This window comes from Embiotoca jacksoni, unplaced genomic scaffold, assembly GCF_022577435.1.
Source record: "Embiotoca jacksoni isolate LCO1_2020_lvr unplaced genomic scaffold, fEmbJac1.0.p SCAF_5, whole genome shotgun sequence".
Taxonomy (NCBI): domain Eukaryota; kingdom Metazoa; phylum Chordata; class Actinopteri; family Embiotocidae; genus Embiotoca; species Embiotoca jacksoni.
The window spans coordinates 9,040,459-9,063,212 of NW_027185403.1; the positions used below are offsets into that span (position 1 = coordinate 9,040,459).

At 42.4% G+C, this 22,754-nt stretch overlaps 1 protein-coding gene across 1 annotated transcript; it reads left to right on the forward strand.

The window, feature by feature from the left end:
- The first annotated feature begins 99 nt into the window (after window positions 1-99).
- On the forward strand, window positions 100-15,630 carry clcf1 (cardiotrophin-like cytokine factor 1). The gene is made up of 3 exons (XM_069170624.1): window positions 100-170; window positions 10,318-10,472; window positions 11,788-15,630. The coding sequence occupies exons 1-3, from the start codon at window positions 152-154 to the stop codon at window positions 13,117-13,119; spliced, it is 1,506 nt and encodes a 501-aa protein (XP_069026725.1). The 5' UTR covers window positions 100-151; the 3' UTR covers window positions 13,120-15,630.
- Window positions 15,631-22,754: the final 7,124 nt, after the last annotated feature.

Genomic DNA, 22,754 nt, shown 5'->3' on the forward strand with positions numbered 1-22,754 from the left:
ATTTTTTTTTTTTTTTTTTTTTTTTTTTTTTTTTTTTTTTTAATCGACAAGAGAAGAGAGGAGATCATTATCGGTGTATTTCGGCTCCTCAATTTGGCGGTGGATGAACCTCTTGACAGCGCACTGAACGGAATAAAAGGTTTTGGAGAAAATGACAAGGTTTTGCGGAGGTAAGACCTCGACTCTGATACTTTTTTATAGAACTGTTAAAAAAAACCAAAAACTATTCTCGGCTAGTAGTCAAATTATTTAGTTGGTATTTTTCGTCTTTTCTGTTTTGCTATTTTTTTTCTTGCAAATACACCGTAATGAAAACTAAAAGTTGTGGTAAAGTTGCAGGGCTACAATATTTTGATGTTTACTCATTTCTATAAGTGTAAGCCTATGTTGTATGTGGTTTAATTGCGCAGAATTGAATTGCCCCAGATATAAATCGTTTTTGCAACCCTGGGAAGAAGTCGATTAGATTTTTTTTAAACTTTTTTTGTTTTATTTTAAAACATACAAAATGTGTTGAAATTTAATGGTGAAGGAACGCGTGGGCTTCGTGGCTCATAATCAATCTTTAAACTTTATTACAAATATTAGAGACAGAAAAGAGTGCAAGTAGATGTGAATGGAACAAACACACTGGATGCAAACTTACTTTTATAGTAATTTAGTGTCTTTTAGATTTATGAGATGCAGAGATCCAATGCAGATTGCAAAGAAGCAGTAAGAGAAAGACTGAAAAGTGTGTGTGTGTGTGTGTGTGTGACAGAGACAGACAGATTGGGAGGATGGGGGGGCTTGTTCAGTAAAATAAATGACAGAGGTTGAGGGGGTCAGAGGCAGCTGAACCCACTGTCTGGTTAGCTGTCACTGATATGAGAAAGTACATGATTCACGTTAGTCAAGGTGCGAGAGGACAGACACACACACACACACACACACACACACACACATACATTTCCCCTTGGGACGACTGGTGCGGCTGCTGCTCCATGTCCATGAAAGAAATGGGGAAGGAGGTGAAAGAAGGAGGGACGGACGGTGTACTGACGGATGGCTGTGAGATGAGATGAAATGATGCGCTGACTCAAAGATCACCAGTTTCCTCTTCCTCTCTGTGTTTCTCCCTCCCTCGCCCTCCTCAGCCCATCGAGACGGTGGCATCACGTGAAAGAGCCATCGGCAAATTTAGTGAAACTTTAGACAGTGAAGTAAAGAGAGAACAGAGTGCAGAACAAGCTGCTGCTCCCTCTGATACTCAGAGCAAATAAATAACACACACGCACGCGCATCATTTATCTCCCCAGGTAGATACAGATGCACAGATGTATTTAGTTATTCAAGTACACAACCCTTTATCTCTGTACTGCTGTTGTGTATGCACACACACACACACACACACACACACACACACACACACACACACACACACACACACACACACGCACAAAGACAACGCCTGTCATTGCTGAGAGGCTAGAATTAGTGTCGGTGTGTTTCAGAGAAAAGCTTCAGTGTGTGTTGGACCGCTGAGCACCAACACACCGGCCAACAGGAGGAAACAAAGGAAGAGTGAAGGAGGGAGAGAATAAAGTGAACCTTTCACATCTTTTGATTCGCTCGAGCCATCCTCAATTCTTCACGGTATATATATTTATATATATAGGGATGTCAAGAGGACATGTTGGAGGGGTGTTTGTGTGTGTTGGGGGGCAAAGAGAGGTAGAGATAGATAAAAGTGAAAAGAGAGAGGGAGAGGGAGGACCTGGCGGCAGAGGGGTTAATGCAGTGCAGATTGACAGAAGTTAGCGGCACCCAGAGGGAAAGAGAGAGGAGAGAGAAGGGGGGACTGATATAAAATGAGTCGGTCACGCTTTGAACAGTTACACATGCTGTTTACATTTTTCCCAAATTAACATGGCCCCTCGCTTCAGAAAACTCTCCCTCACCGGCTCCCTGTCCCTCCCCTCCACCTACTCCTTTTCCTCCTCTTCCTCCTCCTCTTTCCCCCTGTCTCTATCCTTCAAGACTCCAAAATATCTTCCCTCACTCTTGAATTAAGATTCAGATTTCTGAAGTTAAAGTTCTGCTTTCAAAATGTCTTTATAGTACAGATGTTTTTAATGAAATTATGTGTAACCAGTACTTTAATGTGGCAGCTGGTCGTTTTAAGTTTTTATATACTGTCCAGTCGATTAACTGTCTATATAACAAAGCACAGTATATTTGAAATACTCGTTTTGCATTCATAAAAGCTTCATTTGCAGAAAGTAACTGAAGCAGTAAAATAAATATAGAGGAGTAAAAAGTGTAATGTTTGCCTGTGAAATGGACTTCACAATAAAGTGGTGTATATTGGTAAAATGAGTCCGTACACGCGTGTACAGAGACAAAAAAAAGAAAAGATACACAACTCGAACAGCTCACAGCAGACAACATGAAGACAAGACTGTGATGATCACACACAAACTAAGACACTGTACTGTACAATCACAGTGTGGCTCTGAAGAGCATCGATATGAAATTAAAAAGACAATATATTATTACAACCATTCAACTGATACACATAGGCTGATCAAAAGCTGATCATAAGTGATGCAACTAAAAACAGGATGTGTAAAACAGGCAGTGGAGCCGAAATAAAACATGTAAAAAAACAATTTAAAAAAATTGTTAATAGTATACCTAATAAAAAAATCCCTGACAGTAGAGTTGAACCACCAAATTAATTTATATATCACTCTATCAATTGATTTCTTATAATTAATGTCTTTAAATCAATTGTTTTGTTGACCTAAAGTCTTTTTTTTTCTATTCTGCCTACTCTAGAATAAAATTTAAAAAAGCTGGAAACAGATAATATTTAACATTTTTTTTCTCGTTATCACTGAATCGTCACAGATTCATTTTCTGTTGATCAGCTGCGAATCGACTAATCGTGTCAGCTCAGACCTCGTTGCCGTCCCCTACTTTCCACCCCGGCTTTCCCGCTCTCTCGTACGGCAGCGACAGAGCAGCGAATTTAAAATTCTGCAGTGGATTCAGTAAGCGATTGTTTTTTTAAGCAAAAACCATGAGCTCGGGGTGGGGAGCAGCCGGGGCCAGAGGTAGGGGGGGTGGGGGTGGGCTTAGAGGTAAATTAAAAACTGAAGGTCTGAAAAGGGGAAAGGAGGGCATGAAAGATGTTGATGGAACGAGTGGAGCCAATTAGTGAAAGGAAGAAAGGGAAAAGGTAATTAGCGATAGAAAGGAAGGAGACTTCAAAATGGAAGTTTGATGTTTCAGGGAGATTTAGGGAGAGGAGGGGACAGATGAAGTGACAAAGAAATTGAAACCAAACATGGTGATAAAGTATGGAGGGACTGGAATCCACAGATTAATAAAATGGTCTTATAAGGTGAAGAGGCAGATGGATAACAAGGCGAGAAGGAGATCCAAGCAAAGGACGTTGAGTTTACGACTAGCAAGAAATGGTCGCACAGAGAGTTTCTGGGCATAAACAGAATTTTTATTGGACTTTTGTAATGTGTGTGTGTGTGTGCCTGTTTTTTGTTTTTTTTTCGGGGTTTTTTGGGTCACTGATGTTGTTTGGCAACCCCAGAGTGAGTCCGGTGCCAAAAGGATCAATTTGAAATTCAGTATGAACAAACTCCAGAGGAAGGAATCCCATGGGAGAAGAGATGGGAAAAGTGTGTGTGTTTGTGCATGTGTGTGTGTGTGTGTGTGTGTGCTTGAGTACACAATGGCTTGTATATATGTACTTGCTTCGCATACGTGGATCTACATGCATATGTGTCCATGTGTGTGTGTGTTGAGTTAGTGAAGGAATGCACACTTGATTGAGTACAGGCTGCACATAAATCTGGCCTTTAACTGTACACAGACACAGACACACAACACTGACCCTGACCCCAGACTGTCAACCACCCCACACGTGTGTGTGTGTGTGTGTGTGTGTGTGTGTGTGTGTGTGTGTGTGTGTGTGTGTGTGTGTGTGTGTGTGTGTGTGTGTGTGTCTGTCCCCTTCCCCTCCATCCCTCACATCAGTGTGTTCATGCATGTCTTCGCCCCTGGCGTCCAGCGGTGTGTTTATATACACTAAGTGTTATGACAGAAGGCAAAATTGCCACCAGGTACAGTGCAGCTGCATTATTAAAGAAAAAATAATAATAATGAAAAAATTTAAAAAAAAAAATATGTAAGAAACAAACAGCTCCTCTAAGTTTGGCTCTGATGAATCTTTTTTCCTCCAGCTCTCTCTCTGCCGCGTTAGCTGGATGAATATGAAAACAAGGCTGAGGATGGGAACACGCTCTGACAAAAGCATGCACCGCGCTTTGACATTTCGTGGCTGCAGCGTGGGGATTTTATTGAACTCACATCTGCGATAAATACTCTAAACTCGCCGATAAATGGTGTCATAAGTACAGCGCTTCTGACGGCGACGACACCTACAGTGTCAGTTGAAGAATACTGACGGATACGCTTAAAGCCACTGGAAAAAGGCAGGAAGTGAATCTTGAGTTTCTGCTACACGATGCCAGCAGACTGGGAAGGATGAGAAATACTTCCCGTCAGTCGGACTTGTGAGTGTCTGCTCGTTATCCGAAGTGGTCCGCCTCACTGATCTGCCTGAAAAGAGTCACTTCATTTAATTGACCTAGATTACTTTAGTGGAAGTATTTGTAGTATTGTGTAAACAAATGAGAACACATAAAAACAGTAGGTAACAGGATTTTTTTTTTTTTTCAACATTGCTGGATCAAAATCTACTGGTGTTAATATTGGATTTTTTTTTTTTTTAATTTATTGTAGTTTCATCTGAATATTTGTTCTCAAATGTTTGACACTTCTGTGGTTCTTTTCAGCTGTCAAAAATGTCTGATATTTCTGACTTAAAATTGAAACTATGCTGACGTGTAATTTTACTGCCTCAGCTGCTGCTGTAGCTCTGAATACCATGACGTAAGCCTGCATTCGAATGTGTTATCAAAGACTGCACAGAATATGATGAGATTTTGACTGGACAGACAAAAACATTTCACAGATTTCAGTTTAAATCCACTTAAAAATAAATTTCTGGGCTGAATTTAAATTTGTCTTTCACAATATGACAATATCAAGTCTCAACTAGCGACTGCAGCGTGAAATATGTCGGATACATCCATCACTTCTGCCCCTAATGTTGCCTCATGTTGTCTTTGGTGTCGCGGAGTAGTCCTGCACAGTGATTACGTAAAACTAAAGTGTGAAGAGTAAGACGATGAAGCACGCAGCAGAGTGGTTTGGTTCTGGAGAACACGGCTTGGGTTTGTTTGAGGTTAAATCTTGTCAAAGTTGTAATATACAGTGCATCCGGAAAGTATTCACAGCGCTGAACTTTTTCCACATTTTGTTATGTTACAGCCTTATTCCAAAATGGATTAAATTCATTTTTTTCCCTCAAAATTCTACACACAATACCCCAAAATGACAAAGTGAAAAAAGTTGTTTTTTTTTAAATTTTTGCAAATCTATTAAAAATAAAAACTGAAAAAAAAATCACATGTACATAAGTATTCACAGCCTTTGCCATTGCCATGACACTCAAAATTGAGCTCAGGTGCATCCTGTTTCCACTGATCATCCTTGAGATGTTTCTACAACTTGATTGGAGTCCATTTGTGGTAAATTCACTCCTCAGTAAAAGGCACATGACAGCCCGCCTGGAGTTTGCCAAAAGGCACCTGAAGGACTCTCATGAGAAACAAAATTCTCTGGTCTGATGAAACAAAGATTGAACTCTTTAGCCTGAATGCCAAGCGTCATGTCTGGAGGAAACCAGGCACCGCTCATCACCGGGCCAATACCATCCCTACAGTGAAGCATGGTGGTGGCAGCATCATGCTGTAAGGATGTTTTTCAGCGGCAGGAACTGGGAGACTAGTCAGGATCGAGGGAAAGATGAATGCAGCAATGTACAGAGACAACCTTGATGAAAACCTGCTCCAAAGCGCTCTGAACCTCAGACTAGGGTGAAGGTTCATCTTCCAACAGGACAACGACCCGAAGCACACAGCCAAGATAACAAAGAAGTGGCTTCAGGACAACTCTGTGAATGTCTTTGAGAGGCCCAGCCAGAGCCCAGACTTGAACCCGATTGAACATCTCAGGAGAGATCTGAAAATAGCTGTGCACCGACGCCCCCCATCCAACCTGATGGAGCTTGAGAGATTCTGCAATGAAGAATGGGAGAAACTTCCTAAAAATAGGTGTGCCAAGCTTATAGCATCATACTCAAAAAGACTTGAGGCTGCAATTGCTGCCAAAGGTGCTTCAACAAAGTATTGAGCAAAGGCTGTGAATACTTATGTACGTATTATATTTTCGTTCTTTATTTTTAATAGATTTGCACAAATTTAAAAAAAATCTTTTTTCACTTTGTCATTATTGGGTATTGTGTATAGAATTTTGAGGAAAAAAATGAATTTAATCCATTTTGGAATAAGGCTGTAACATAACAAAACGTGGAAAAAGTGAAGCGCTGTGAATACTTTCCGGATGCACTGTATGTTCACCAGAAGCATGGCATCACGGTATACTGCAGTCATCCTAATCGATGTTAGGCAGGAAATTCTATTAATTTAGACCGGATTCACAACATCTTCTGTACTTATGTATCCGTTCTGTTTAAGACCTCTTTCAAGTGGTTAGAGCGACGCAGGGCAACCTCTTTTGGCACTACAGTGAGTTTTTCCTGGACCAGACTGGAGAGATTTACTCGCACATGGTTTTCCCACAATACCAAATTCTGTTTAAGTGCTTGTTTAAAACCTCAAATGGTGGTGCATGTTGAGAAAGATGAAATACTAGTCTGCGCGGATGGAAGCACTACAGCACCCGCAAACGCTGGGTCACTGGTTTAGCAAAACACCGTCTGGAGTGTAAAATGTCAAATGTGTTTCGAGGGTCTTTTGCTCGTGAACACATCCTCATGCCCCAAAATTCAACTCTGAACTCTGACCCTGCGGGATGTTTAATTTTGACCTATTTGGAGCTCAGAAGCTCTGCCTCCAGGACCCTCATGTTCAACTCTGTTTTGCAGATGGCAGCCAGACCACAGAGTGGCAGGTTTGACTCTACACCAGTGAACAAACCGAAGATAACAAATACGATCTGCTGCGAGTAAAGTAGCTCCCCTCTGCGTGCATTTTTGTAACTCCAACAGGTACGAGTGTTTAGAGACACATGCAGAGGCAGGTCATGGTCGGCCGATGTAGGGAACCCCTGTGTTGGTGTAATGCAATCCTCCCACTGAGAATGTTCTGGTTTCAACCCTGCCCTGCGGAGTGTGCTTCCACTGCCAGGTACACAGACGCAGCCCCGCGCCTGCTGGGCTCGCCTTGAAGTCAGGCTATATGCCGACTATAGTGTAGTTACTCAACCTAATATTATATAACAACAACATGGCTCTCGGTTTGAGTTATCTCAGTTTACCCGTACAAAAGAGCGGTTGTTTTTAGCCACAGCAGAGGCTGCTTTTAGACATGTCAGGGCTCAATCAAAACAACAAGAGCCTTCCACGTCTGGCAATCATCTCCAAGCATGTGGCTGCAGACAAAAGGAAACAGTTTGGAACAGTTTAGGTTGATTTTTGCCAAGAAGATCTTTCTTTCTCAATCCCAGGCTCCTTTTTTTTTTCCGGTACCTGTTTATTCCTTTTGAATGCGACCCTTTTTGCATACTTTGTATCCTTTTCCTTCAGGGCTGTTTACTCTCTGCGAGTCTGCCATGTCGTGTTGATTCCAGGGTGTTTTGATTCTAATGGGGGATGTTCAGCGGGAGGAGCCAGTGGCTTGATGAGCTCCAAATGTTCAGCGGTCCCTGAAAGATGCATAGTGCGTCTGACAGGTGATGAGGCTTTTGCGATTGAGGAAAACGGAGGAGGCTCGGCTGACAGGGGTTGTCCTGGTTGACTGATTTCAAGGTGTGTGTGTGTGTGTGTGTGTGTGTGTGTGTGTGTGTGTGTGTGTGTGTGTGTGTGAGAGAGAGAGAGAGAGAGAGAGAGAGAGAGAGAGAGAGAGAGAGAGAGAGAGACCATGTGGGAGTGCCCAGCCACAGCAATTTCGAAAATAGTTCGGGAGGATGCTTTGATGTAGTCAACAACTCAGGGTCAACAGGTAGTGCAAGAGTTAAAAAAAATTTCTTTTTGATCACCCAGTGGGTGAGTTGTTAGTTGAGGTTTTGCCCGTGTCACATCAGTGACAAGCATCTCTAATCTCATTTTAATTTGAAACTGACAGTTTCCTAACCGGTTATTCAACATGACTTTAAAAGCTCAAGTCATTTGACGAATCTAATGTTTTTAAGTGAGGTTGAGCTTGTTAATTGAGTTTTGATAACTTTGAAGATATGTAACGAGTTGTTACCATGTTATCATTGCAATTTGTAACAGTGAAATTAATTTAACCTCACTTGTCAATGTATTCTGCTGATTTGTGCGCAGAAGATGAAAACGTAACTCTTCTCCTAAAGTCTCAACGTTTTTGTATAACCACAAAGTTTCTTGCCTACGGGAGTATTACTTATTACTACCCATTCTACCAATTCCTTATGCCCATATTTTACATAGGACCAACATTTTTGACAGTTAAGTGGTATAGAAAGCATAACATCAGAGAGTGTAGACCCAAACTTTTTTGGGAGCTGAAGCCGATACGACAGTAAAAGGTTGAGTCAGAGGAAAGAGGTGTTGACCATTCTAGGTCAGAACTAGTTTTTTTCAGCCAAAGGTGTTTAAGCTCCTCACTCAAAGTCTCGTCCTGTGGGGCCCACCGTGAAAGATGAAAGAGTAAGAGAAAGAAAAGGGCACTGAAGAGGGAGTAGGAGCTAATTAGGGTTAATTGGCCACTATTATTTTGATGGAGGGCAGACAATAGATAATAGTGCCGATGGGGAGAAAATGAGGGAAAGTGTGGAGGAGAAAGGTATGACGGGAAAGAAAAGAACATTTGAGTAGCCTACAGTGTGACTAATCTGAGAGGAGAAAGGGATTGAAATGGTGAATCAACAGGGGGCGCGAGGTGTGTCTGAGCCAGGGGAACAGATTGAGCGAAAAAGAGAAAGTCGACGGGGTCACACATATTGTGCAATGCATATTTCACACCTGTTGAACAGCGGTATGTTTTGCCCATAATTACAAGCATGAATCACACGTGGGTGTCAGGAGGATGAGTGAGGATGGAAGAGAAAGAGCAGGGTACGACAAAAGAAATGTGTGTTGAGCAAGTGTGAAGATAAGAGCTGGCACGTGAAGGGAGAAACTGTGAAAGCGTCAACCGAGAGCAAGCATGGGATGAAGCAGAGTGGACGAACATGAGGTTCCTTCATGTTGAAAACCACCTTTCAGCTCCAATTTTCTCTGTTTGAAACCAGAGACAGGGGTAGTAAAAGGTTTCCAGTGTTACATCCCCCCCATTCTCACACACACACACACACACACACACACACACACACACACACACACACACACACACACACACACACACACACACACACACACTCAGAATCAGTGTATACACTCACAGCAATGTGAAATTAATCCACATATGCAATTACAGCTACAAACATTCTCCCAAACACTCACAGAGTACCATAAAACACCTACACAAACACTCTGAAACCTAAACAAGAAGTCTGCAGCAAACATACAACTGATACAAACACATTAATGTTTGTGATTGCAAAGAAAGCCACATGTCTTTGTTTTTTGGGTTATCAGTCAGGAATGAGTGTGTGTGTATGTGTGTGCATAAGTGTCTGCTTGCCTGACAGACTGGTGCATTGAATGTAGGAGTCATTCATCTGACTGTCTGAAGCCATTAAGAGAGGTTTTATTTGAAGCCAGAGTAAACGTCCGATAGCCAGAAACCTCTAAAATTAGATTTGGCAGAGTCAGATGACTCGACTTGGCAATATGTAAACACACGAGGCCATCGCCATGGAGAGAAAGAAATAAACCAGAATATTGTAAAAATTCCTGTAAACAGTACGACGGTGCAGTGACTGGAGCAAAGGTCGGAAACTGTCGCTTGAGGTCATTTTTGTCTGTTGAGCTCTCAATCATCAAATTCTTTAAAAAACTCAGAATCCAAGTTAAACAAGCACAAAATGTCTGAGAAAATAAGAGCTGAAATAAATTTAGCCCCGTTGTTATCATTACAAATACCTCTGCGGTGTGTGTTAATTAACACTCGAACATCCAAGACATGAAGGTCCTCAAAAAAACATCTCACAGTGTACATCTAAGTTTTAATCAGGGTCTTTTATTCTTTAATTTCTCCGCAGTCTGTCAACACCAGCTCATATTGCTATTGGTTGCTGCCACGGCGATGGCTGTGGATCCTTCCCACAACCTGGCCAGTGAGAGGAGTTCGATAGAAAGTACGTACGAGCTGACCAAATACCTGGAGTATCAGCTCAAGGAAATCAAAGACATATATGTGAGTATTTTCGTTTTTTTTTTGTGGTACTATTGTGTTCTAATACAATCTCATTAATTTGATCAAAGCCAACTAGGTACAAAAATAAAATTGATGTCCCCCATGAAAATGTTTTCTATTGCACTGGATCCGTTTTGTACAAATTTGAACACATATATATATCATACACAAAGTAAACATGAAAACACTGCAACAAAGGTGCCTATTAAAGAGGCTATAATCAAATTTCAATTCAAGTTCATTAATTGGTCGTTATCAGTTCTCAGCGGGACCATAGATATGTCTGGATGGGCCGTCCTCCACCTCCTTAAGTACGTTAGAATATGTAAAAAATGACAGTTTTTTTCACAGTATATGAATGGCGGTATCCCGTGTTTCAACCATCCAACCTCCCTCCAATGTGGACTTTCTCCTTCTTATTACTACATCACGTGACTTCCTCCTACAGCAACTGGAGTCCGCAATAAATTCTGAAACTTCTGGCTTTCTAGTAGGTGCAGTTTTCTCGGTCTGAAGCATAATTATGGGAGTGATGATGATTGATAATGGCAATTTCATGGGCTGATAACACTCAACTTGGGTGACTGGAAACAGCGCCGCTCTGTTCAATTGTAAAAAAATCTGCTAAAAAGACAACTAATCAACATCCATTTCTTTAATCCATACCCAAACAGAAGAACCAAAATTACAATTTGTAGTGGTATTAAAGGAAGTTACACAGTGTAACTATTTCTTGAGAACAAGAGTTTATCCATGCCTGTAAAACCTTACTGCAGTGTCTCCACTATTTCACAAACTCAAAACCTCACAATTTTAACAAAACTCAACCAAGAATTTGTATTACAGGACAGTATTGTTTTATTGTGCTTGACTAATGTTGGTCTCGTGGTTATAGATTGTTTCTTATGTGTATTCACATGCACCATGTTATTTACTCAGATTTTATAATGTGACGGCAGAGCTCTGTCAAGACAAGAAACAGAAACAGTTAAATCACATCAGACAGGTTTTATGCAAACCCTCCGGTTAGTCAAACTGTTTTGAAACTAATTTGGAAGAGTTTAAAAAAAAAAGGCAAACTGTAGAGTCTTTTTCAGTCATCAGAGTTTTGAGGTTGACTTCCTTGGTTAACTTTGATCTACAGTATTTTAGGGTAACATAAAGTGGTTGAGCTCACCTGCTGAAATTGTCAGCATATTTACAGCCTGGCTTCATCATCTGTTTTTTGGCCTGACAAACTTCTCTTAAGCAATTAACTAGAATAATTCATGAAATCTTGTCTTCCTTTCCTCTCATTCTTTTGTATCTCCTCCAGCTGACCTATCTCGGCCCTCCATTCAATGAGAAAGACTTCTCTCCTCCACGCCCTAACAGTACAGCTCTGACCCTGCCGAGTGCTGCCACTCGACTGGAGCTATGGCACGGCCTGGAGAACCAAGCTCGGCTCGCCCAGAACCAGAAAGCCTACTCTGTCCTGCTGGCCGCTGTCAGGGAGCTGGCCCGCTCAACCCTCTGCCCCTCCCTAAAGACCTCCCTGCTGCACTTTTGCACAGGCCTGGATGGACTTCTGGGGTCCATATCTGCACTGATGACCACCCTTGGTTACGCACTTCCTCCTCAATCTGTGAACATGGGAAATAAGGCTGGCGAGCTTCAGTACCTGCAGAGAGGAACTGGAGGCAACCTACCAGCTCCGCTCATGAGCCAGAGCCTGTACAGATCCAGAGCCGGACAGAGAACAGAGTCCGGTCAGCGTAGCAACCAAAGACGAAGTGGGACAAAGGTGGTCAGAGGAGAGAGGGAAGAAGGTGTCCCTGTGGTCCTGATGGAAAAAAGGAGAAGCAAAGAGGGGAGGAGAACAGAGGCAACCGCAGCTGGAGGAAGGAATGGTGGATTGAGGGAGAAGGGAAAAGGAGAAAGAGGGCGAAGAGAGAAGAGGGAAGTGCCAGAGAGGGAGAAATGGGCTGCCATCAAAAAGGAAACACGAGGAATGGAGGAAGAGGAGGAGCTAGAGAGACAGGCAGGGGTGGAAAGATGGGGGAAGAGGCGGTTGTTGAGTATCAGCGAGGATGACGAGGAGAAGCCTGAAGCCAGGGTCAGATTGTCATACCTGATCACAGAAGACTCCAGCTTCCATCAAAAACAAACAAACCAGCAAAAAAACGACAATCTTTACAGCTATAACCTGAACTCACACCACCCCGACACACTGAGAGAAGAAGATGGATTTATTTTAGAGAGAAACCGAGGGTTTATGGTGGAGGGGGAGAAGAAAATAGACACTACCTCCTTATCCTCCACTGTCCATCATCGGCCTCCTCGCTCCCTCCTGTCCCCCACCCTTCAACCTCCTCTGTCCACCCTTTCCCTCCTGTACCAGTTTGGACCTGGTGATGAGCACACCCTCCTCCCCCAGAACGTCCCTCTGTCCTTACGAAGGGGCGACCCCCTTCTCTCGCCACCCCTGAGCCCGCTCTTCTCCTCCTCCTCCTCCTCCTCCTCCTCCTCTTCGCTCATGTCAGTGCGGCCGACAATGAACGATTTCGCCAGGAAGGTGGAGGGGTTCTGGATACTGCGAGAGCTGCAGAGCTGGCTGTGGCGATCAGCGAAGGACTTTAACCGCCTCAAGAAGAGACTGAGAGGCTGAGACACAGGGACGGGAACAGACAATGAGACAAACAAAAGTGCAGCGTATCGGAAATCTATTATTTGCACAAAATCTGAGTGGAATCAAGCTTTGAGAGAAACAGACAAAACACAGTCATGCTTAGTGCATTCATTTATACTGGAATAAGTGAATGAAGGACCATTTGGCAGGTCATCAGAAGTGCTCATGGAATATACTGTAAGACACACAGCGCCAACACATTACCAGCACTGTCTAATGCACATAGCAGCTCATTGAGCGAGACACACTGAGACTGGGCTGAGTTACCGGACTTCACGGCTCATAGATCAACAGAAATACCACTGTAGGTGGTTAGACACACACACAAATACAAACGGGGGCAGACGGAGTGACAGGCAGCGAGACAGACAGTGCAGCCATTGAGCGAAAACTGATTCAGTCACCCCAGATGTGTGAATCAGCAAACATTCATTTTCTCTAGAGGAAGATGGGAACATTTCTCAATGGGTAAAAGACAAAAGCGTAGGAAAAATGGCCAGAGGGATGAAGAGGGCATAGACGAGGAGAGAAAGAGGCAGGAAAGGAGAGGAAGCCGAGAGGAGACGTGAGTCAGGGGATGAGTGCCGGAAATAACCAGCAGAGGGTTACTGCTGAGTAATCAGAAGTCAACTGGTCAGTTACAGTAACCCTACAACAGAGCTACACATACTGACCGGACAGAGTGGTGTCTCACACACACACACACACACACACACACACACACACACACACACACACACACACACACACACACACACACACACACACACACACACACACACACACACACACACACACAGTGGTATTCCATGCCTTAACATGCCTTCGATTCTGCTTTGGACTCTGTGCTCATAATTTGTGCAACTTGATAATAGTTTCACTCCACAGCAAGAAATATTTAACGCAATCTCCAAATAAGTTTTTTTCCAGAGAAACACAGGTGTGTATTCTGTGTACAAAGAAATAGTTCAGCAATCTGGGAACTAAGCTTGTTTGCCTTATGGCTGAAAGTTACACCACTGAGCATGTCAGCTACTGGTTAGCTTAGTTTAGCATTAAGACTGGAACTAGGAGGAAATACCTAGCCCACATCAATCTACAGACACCTCTAAAGGACACTTTTGAACACATATTATCTCATTTGTTTAAAACAAAAGATCAAAGTGTAAAAACAACATGATGTAGTTTCCTAAGCAGCAGGAAGGGTTCATCCAGCTCATAACCCTCCATAAAATGCTGAATTGTAGCTTTAATATTTGTGGTGGATAAACTGTTGTTTGTGAGAAAATATTGCCAGCATTCCTCTAAAACCACAAATGGTCGTTTTTACATAAAAAAAAGAAAAGAAAAGGCATAATGTGTGAGCTGTGTGAGGTGCGGGCAGATTATTCTCTTCAACCTTTAGACAGCTGTTTGTCCCTGCTCTCAACCTTTATTTATACTTCTGCATTAAGATCATGTACCATATAATTGAAGCAACTAAATGTGTACACTGTGGCTTACAAGTGCCTTCTAAAAAATGTTTGATATCTCAGCTACAGTTATTCCACATAAGCCTCTTTTCCATTGCCGGACCAGCTCTGCTCTATTAGATTGCACTCTTTTAGTACCAAGTAGTTTTTTTCTGAATTTTATTTTCCACTGCAGGTACAACCCCCTGAATGCGGCATCGTAACTATAGCAGCACTTCAGGAAACTGTCGTGACATGATCATCAATGCAGCATACATGAACAATGAAGGATACTGGGGAGATGCTGTTTGCCATAGCAAGGAGACAAATTTAGTTTCAGAAGAGGCTGAAGGCAGTAAGATAAAGGTTTTGTGGATTTTAATTGAGTAGCACAGTGCTACTGGTGCTGCTTTATTAGCTTGGCTAGTTAGAAATGGTGGGTCTGTGCAGAATGTCCGATGTTCTTTGTTGCACAGGCAGTGATTTGAACGATTCTCTCTGACCAATCAGTGGTCTGCAGTGTTTTCATGTCACCTCTTATCAGCTTAGCTCATTTGAAAGCTCAACACAGGTGATACCAAAAGTAGTAGCAGGAACAAGGTACTATTCACAACTTTTGCCCAGTGGAAAACCAAAAAAAGCAATCAGAGTTGAGTCAGGCCGGCAGTGGAAAAAGGGCAATAGGGACCACAGCAAAAACTGTGATTGTTTTTTTTTTCCTTAAAATTTCGGATGAAGAGACTGATTATAATGATGATAACATGAAGCAAAGAATGAAAAGGACAGTCAGTAAAACTAATTTTCAGTGCCAAAATGTTGAATTATTCCTTTCAGTAACTTCACATTCCAAAACACTGTAATTAGACATACTGCGATTTCCCTCTTGGCAAGCTGACAGACGGTTAATTTCTTTTTCAGAAAAAAAATCGGTTGTTAAGTCTTTGTAATTATGGCTCAAGGTTATGGATCATATCTTTACTATTTATTGAAGAAGATGTTTATTTATTTTTCTCCAGTGTGAAAATACTGTATTGTAACTCAAGAGAGAATAAATACTAGCTTTTGTACAGAGCGTGGTGTTATTGGTCATTTGGGAGCCCGGTGGGAGGAGAGAATAAAGAAATGCGTATGGGAATTTTGTTTGCAATGGTTTTAGTTTTATAGGGATGGTTTCGGGTGATTGGCACAAGGGGAGAGGAGTTTGGGGTCGGGGCGTTTCCTGAAAAACAAAGACCGGCTCACATTCATGCCGAAGAAATAGAGCGAGAGAGGCGGGGTATGAGAGAGTTTTTATTTGTCTGTCCTAGCGAAAATTTACGATCTTTCCTTTTATCTCCCTCTTTCCACCTCCCACTTTGCTTTTCTCTTTCATCACACTATCTCACGAAGCTCCTCTTCCCCCCAAAACACTCGTCTGACCTGTGACAGAGAGGGATTTACATGAAACGAGCACAGGTACAAACACACCCCTCATAATCCCACCAACACCTTGTGTCTCATGTTGTGTCTGTGTTTCAATGTCGTCTTTCGCCCTGACTTTCACCGCCTCGGCCTCTTATCGTCCTGTGTCATGCACCGAGTCTTATTTCGCTTCTTCACTGGTTATTATTATTATCTCTTTTTTTTGTTTGACTTTGTTGCCCTCATCTACTTTTTTTCCTGACATGCTCCCTCTTCTCGCCTCAGGCCAGATATTAAAGGATCAATGAGACTCTCCCTTCCATTACCTCCGAGCTACACACCTGCGCATAACCACACATTCCCACTCAGACACACACACACACACACACACACACACACACACACACACACACACACACACACACACACACACAACAGATGCGGCTAAACGTGCAGGCAAACAAGTGCAAGCATTAACATCTAACGCAGAATTAGAGCAGGAAGTGACTTATAAGAGAGGTCGACCGCGCCAGCGCTAACGTCATCATGATTCTCATAAAGTGTCGAAAGGTTTAACAGCGACGGAGACATGACACAGGATATACACACACATATTCACAAGGAGCTGTTTGTTTTTATAGTTAGTGAGAAATAACTGAGGACCCACCAGCAGTCAACAAAGGCATCTTTGTCGGGCCTATATGTGTGTGCGTTTATCCGTGCATGTGCGTATTGTTTGCCCCTGTGTGGGCTTGCAAGCGCAGCACGTGTGTGAGTCATTATCCCTATGTGTCAGAACTTCGCTGGAATGAGGCCTGTCATGCATAGCTATCTAACAGCCATCAGTCACTGTTGTCTCTCTGCCTTTCTCCCTGCCTGTCTCCCTCTGTCAGCTAAGCAGAGACAAATGGCTGTAACTAATACATAACAGAAAAGCAGAGCCCTGTTAGTATGACTCAGCTGGCAAGTGCTTCGATTAGGACACATACTGAGTGACAAGGCATCGACATTATTGGCTTGTTTGGTCTATCAGGCAGCTGCTGACAGAAAATTGTCACTCTGCTCAGACAGACCTGTCTGTCTGATTGACAGGTTGTGATCTAATGCAGCAGAGGCGTTGGGTTGGGGGCCATCTTGTTAAAGAACTTTTATTTTCTCTTGGAGAGAGCTTCTTTTCCTTTTTCTGGCTCCTTTGCTCTCAGTAACTCTCCACACTCCAGCTTTAACGCTGGGGTAGGCAGTTTTATTTTTTTTGTGTGTAATTGGGCAACAAATCCAAAATAACCTGTAAATATATTGTAATTAAAGTGGTCCAACAAAAATTAGACACTCTTAGCTCTGTATTAAGACTTAAGACAGAAAATCTAGCCTGTGACGGAAACTTCAATCAATAATTATTTCAGAAAGGGCGTCGATATTGGCTGGTGTACAAATGCAGATGTGTGTACATGTCCCCTCAGATTAAGCCTGAATATGTGGCGGAAAATCCTGCTATTCTACCAGGGAACAACTCTGAGTTCAACTGTCCTCCCTCTGAAGATGCAGCATTGTGCTGAGCATAAGGTTCGGTGTATCAGAACAGCATCAGGTGTCACTGGATCATCTTGCAACAGCCTCTGTCAGGGGAGGTCTGCATGTGCCAACTAAAGGCCCAGACGATAGCGGATGTTTCACATCTCTGGAGAGCTGCACAGAGGCCACGAGGAGAACAATGGAAAGCGAAGTGCCCTGACCCCTGATCAAATATTTGACTTGTTGACAAAAGTCTAAAACTATAAGCATAGTCCAAGTCTTTCAGCAATCCACATCAAAGAACAAGCTAATTTTATTTCACTGCATGCAACAAACCTCACACAGTTCAGACTGACTTAATTTGTCATTGATTAGAACAAAGTCTATCTGTTGATGCAATCCAAAGCAAGGGGGCTACAGCAACGCAACATGACAACATCCACTAAGATGCTGTCTTGTCCAGTCAAAGCCACGCAAGCACACTTCCTGCTAATAATATTTTGCAACGGGTACACAAGATTTCTATCCTGGTCTTAGCAGACCCAAATTCACTGCATGAATATACGATTCTGGCTGCACTTCATAGGGAATCGTTTCCATTCGTTGCTTCCTAATGGGCGTAGACCTCGGGTTGATTAGGTTAGGTTAGGTAGTTACTTTATTAATCCCCAAGGGGAAATTTTTTAAAACTAATGGAGCAGCTTTCACCAATCAGCATTGACAGCCATATGCTTGAAAACTGTACCATCGCTGCAACTACATAAAAAAAACACAAAAATGCTTGACTTCAACTTTATTGTTATTGAGTCACCTCCACTGGTTGCTAATTAATTCATCCTTCAGAGTGGCTGTGCGAACATTAACGTGAACAGGGTTTCCCGACTATTATCAGCCAAAAAAACTGAAGCTGTGATCAATAGTCTGGCAGAGCCTGGCTACCATATTTCCACTGTTCGCCTCACATTCATCCTGACAAAAGATGAAGTATTGAGATATGAAAGCCTCTCCAAAATCCTGTCAGTTAGTTTTATAAACTGGCATCTGATATGTATTTAAGCACATTCATTTGTGACTTCGAATGGATTTCCTGGATCGTATTTCACACAAGTGGTATTTTCAACAACACACACACACACACACACCCACGCACATATATACGCGTATCCAGCCCCCTCCACTGTTTTAACACAGTTCTTTTTGGTCTGAATCCTCACTAAGCTAAGCGGTCCACTTTTTGATTCAGGATCAATTATTTAATTTAGCCACTGTGGTTCGGTGTTTTCTTCCGAAGTTGCGTTCTGAATATGTTGAAGCTGTAATTAACACTGCTGACTTATTTCGTTTACATATTTAGGAGACATTATTATTACCATGTTGATAAGAAGTCCTTCCACTGCACAAATCTGTGGCAGGTTGTCTTGAGTGGATTAATAGATCATAGCTCACCTCGAATGTTGTGTAGTTTTCCGGGATGCTTGCGTTCGGAGGAGAGTTGATGCTTGTTTGGAGACAGAGCAACTCCTGTTACCACTTAAGAGTTGAAGTTCATCAGTGCTAATGTAATAAAGGAAATGAAAAATCTAAATATGAAGTTGATGAAATTACAATGTGACAAATTTAGAGCAGATGAACCGAGTTAGAAAGTCACATGTGGTTTGAATGCAGTAAAACATTAGGCATTGATATACCAGTTCATACATAGAAAACAGAATTCAACCCCGAGTTTTATGTCATATAACTATTTTGGTGTGTAATCTTATCGTGTAAACTGACCGACGCATTAATCTTCCAAAAACCTGGTCTATTCCTTTAAGACAATCGAGCTGTCCGACCTCCTCTTCTTCCTCCCTGTCTGTCCTTCTCCTATTTACTTCTGTGCTTTTTAGTTTCCCCAATCTTTTTCCCATATGTGTCTCTGCCTTCCTTTGCCGTGTCCATCTGTGTGCCACCCTCTCTAACTGCATGAGTGGCCATTTTGTGTCATTTTGTGTCCCTTTTCACTTCATTTTTACCCCACGTGTCCCCCTTTTCTCAGCTACAATCGGAACCTTTCACGCTTTGCTCAAATTCCCTCTGCCACCCCCGCGTTCTCTCCATCTTTTTCCATCTGTCTATCTCTTTCTCTCCTCTTCTCTCTCCCTCCCTCTCTGTTCTGCTCACCTGCAGCACATAAAAATTCCTCTTTTCTTTCTCCAGAGGATAGTTCAGTCACTCAGGGATTTACTGCATTCCTTTATGCTTTCTCTCCCTCTTTGTCTCCATATCTGTCTCCCCTTATTTCTCTCTGTTTTTGGCAGCACTACACAGCATCTGATTCCTCCTATCTTGTCCTTTTGTCTTTTTAACACATTTATATCCCTCTTTAAGTCCCTCTGTGTTTTTTTTTTTGCCTCCATCCCTTCCTGTCTTTATAATAACACATACTAATCCTATACCTGTCGTTTCCATGACCCCACCCTAATTTTTTTTTCTGTGAAGCACATATACCTGCTCCACCTGGCCTCTCCCTGCTGCTGGGTTTCTGCCATGAGCTGGAACATCCCGCCTCCACTTACTTAGCTGGAGGGCGCAGGGTTGGGCTGCACCTTCTCACCACTCTTTTTGGGTTGGTGGGGGTGGAGGTGGGGGTGGAGGTGGAGGGGCGCTTTAGGGCCCGGGGCCTGGGATGAGGTTGATTTATGAGTTAATCAATCGGTCGTCCGTGTGAGTGAGCAAAACCGCAGAGGTGTGTGAGCTCTTTCATGTCACTGTCTGTGCTTGTTGACTTAGTCCCATAGGAAAACACCGGGAGCTGTCACTCCCCTTGTTGTTCAGCTCCTCAACATGTTTTCAAAAGCAATTAGGAAGAAAATGGGGTTGGGTGTTCATTCATCTGATGGTTGAATGGCTTGTATTTGTGGATGGTCGTGTACGGTTGAGTGGGAATTCAGGTCTTACAGATGTCTTTCCTCACTGTGAAAAACACTGACATCACACACATTTATTTCACACGAGGTAACTTTCAGCCAAATCATGCTGTGCTCAGGATTTCTTCGGACAAAATCAAATACAGGTAAATAACAGCTGTTCTGTATGAAAATCTATAAATGAGTGATTGCAGAAAAAGTTAGAAAAGACAAGATCTTTATGACTTTACTGTCTCCCCATCAACTGTGAATAGGCTTCACATACAGCCGATCACTCTGTCGAAAGTCTACATTTCCATTTAGCTACTGGGTGTTTTAATGCAGCCAAATTCACATTATATTTGTTCTCATTTACATATTTTTGACACAGTTTTAGTGTGAACTCTGGGCTGAAACTGACAAATTAATAATTTGAACCAGCTTAGCTCAGACATTTTCTTATCCAAGTATCCACGTAAGTGTTAACTCTGGTTTGTAAAATGAACTTTGACTCTTTTTGTTTGACAGATGATAAGAGCTGGTGCGAAGGAGTGGTGAAGAGCGTCATCACTCCATTGCATCATTTGTCTGCCATCTCATGTTGGGCAAGTCAGGGACAATTAGATCAAGTGAGTTTCCACAGTCATCTTCTTGATTCTCTTTGATTGGAGAGCCTAAACAACAATCTTACAGTGTCATTGTTCAAACTGATTATTGATTCTCAGTGGGATTAACAGTAATAGAAACAATTGTACAGGGTTTTATGGCCAAACATAGTGGTGAGAAGCTGCAGCCCAACCCTGCGCAATCTTGCCTTACTGACAAAACATTTGGCAAAAAGGCAACAGTGATTTTATTCATAAACAAAATCAAAACCTTAATCAAAACTATGGGAGCCGGAAGGTTGGCAAAAAGAACAAACGGATGGGGCGAGTCAGGGCCAGGCACACAATAAGTCATAAAACCAAGAGGCTCCTCCCCTTAACTAATCAAGACTTAAACTGAACAAACAAAAACCCCAAAACTGGACTAAGCTTCCATCCTCACAAGAGAGAAAACCACAAACAAAAACAAATTGTCAGAGGTCTGCTTTGTCTCAGAGAAGAAGAGTTCCTTCTCCAGCGTACCTTTAATTGGGCGGGACCATTTGCACGTTACAGATCAGGGACACCTGAAGAGAGAAAAAGAAGAATACAAGGGAGAGTGCATAACACAGGAGTCATTTAAATCAATTTTTACGTTGAGTACGACAGTGACAGTCCAGGATGAGGTTGACCCCGTTATGAAATTAATAGGGAATGAACAGGGAAATCAACAGGGATGCGAGGAAGGCCACAAGAAAACAATAAATCTCCTAAGAAGATGAAGATCTAGGTAATTTTTACGAAGAATAGCTCGGTGTGAAGCAGAGGTATTGTTGCTATGGTGACCTGTTGTTTCAATCAGCTTTGCTGATTTAGAAAAGAATGATTAAACTGCCAATTAGTACTGTGTTTGAGGTGTCCACCAATATGATTTAAAAATCTGTCCAATCAGAAACAGAATCACCAGATTACAGTCAGGGACAACTACTGTGCTGCTCTCCATCTTTAATCAACTCAAACTGTAGTTCAGCTTCTGTCTGTCCGGCTTCGAGTCACGTACAAACAAAACATGTTTGTTGAATAAATCTGTGAAAGCTCAGATTGATCCTCAAATCTTAAATCCCCACATAATACAAATCAAAATGAAGACCACCAGGCCAGGCTCAGGCTGGTAATCTTAAAAATCTGGTGATTTAGCCTCAAAGAAGCATTGTGTGTTTTCATGTAGTTTTGTGTATTTGCTGTTTGCGGTGCTTTTTTCTCTCTTTTTGTCTTCTTCCGTCGGCTTGTCTGTCTCACCGGGGTTTGATTTTTATGGTATGTTTGTGATCGTATGTGGTAATCGAGTGATTAAAGGAGCAAAAAACAAGAGCCACTTTAAAAGGACAAAGACAGAGAGATGAGCCAGATGACAAACAGATGCTAGAGGAGACATTTGATGGCATCTAATAAGTCTGATAAGTGACAAGCATGTTGGCAAAAGCACAGATGAACAAATGCAAAACAGAGGGGGAAGCTGCAGGGGCAGGTGGCGGATAGCAAAACACAACGAGGTAAACACACACATCCCAACACGGGGTATATTCAGCACCTTCGTTCCCAGAGATATCCTGGGGTGATCTAGCAACTTTCAGCCAGGAACTTCCCTCTGTGTATTTGTTTTGCTTATTTTCTGACAATCATATTCCGCCTCATCCCTCGTAAAAATTCACTTATGATTAATAGCTGCGTTGGTGTTTGAGCAAAAAAATAAAAAAAAATCTCTTTTCTTTCCCCCGAGG

Coding starts and splice junctions, on each gene's coding strand:
- clcf1 (XM_069170624.1), top strand. Junction 10,473..11,787: donor AGGAAATCAAAGACATATAT/GTGAGTATTTTC, acceptor TATCTCCTCCAG/CTGACCTATCTCGGCCCTCC.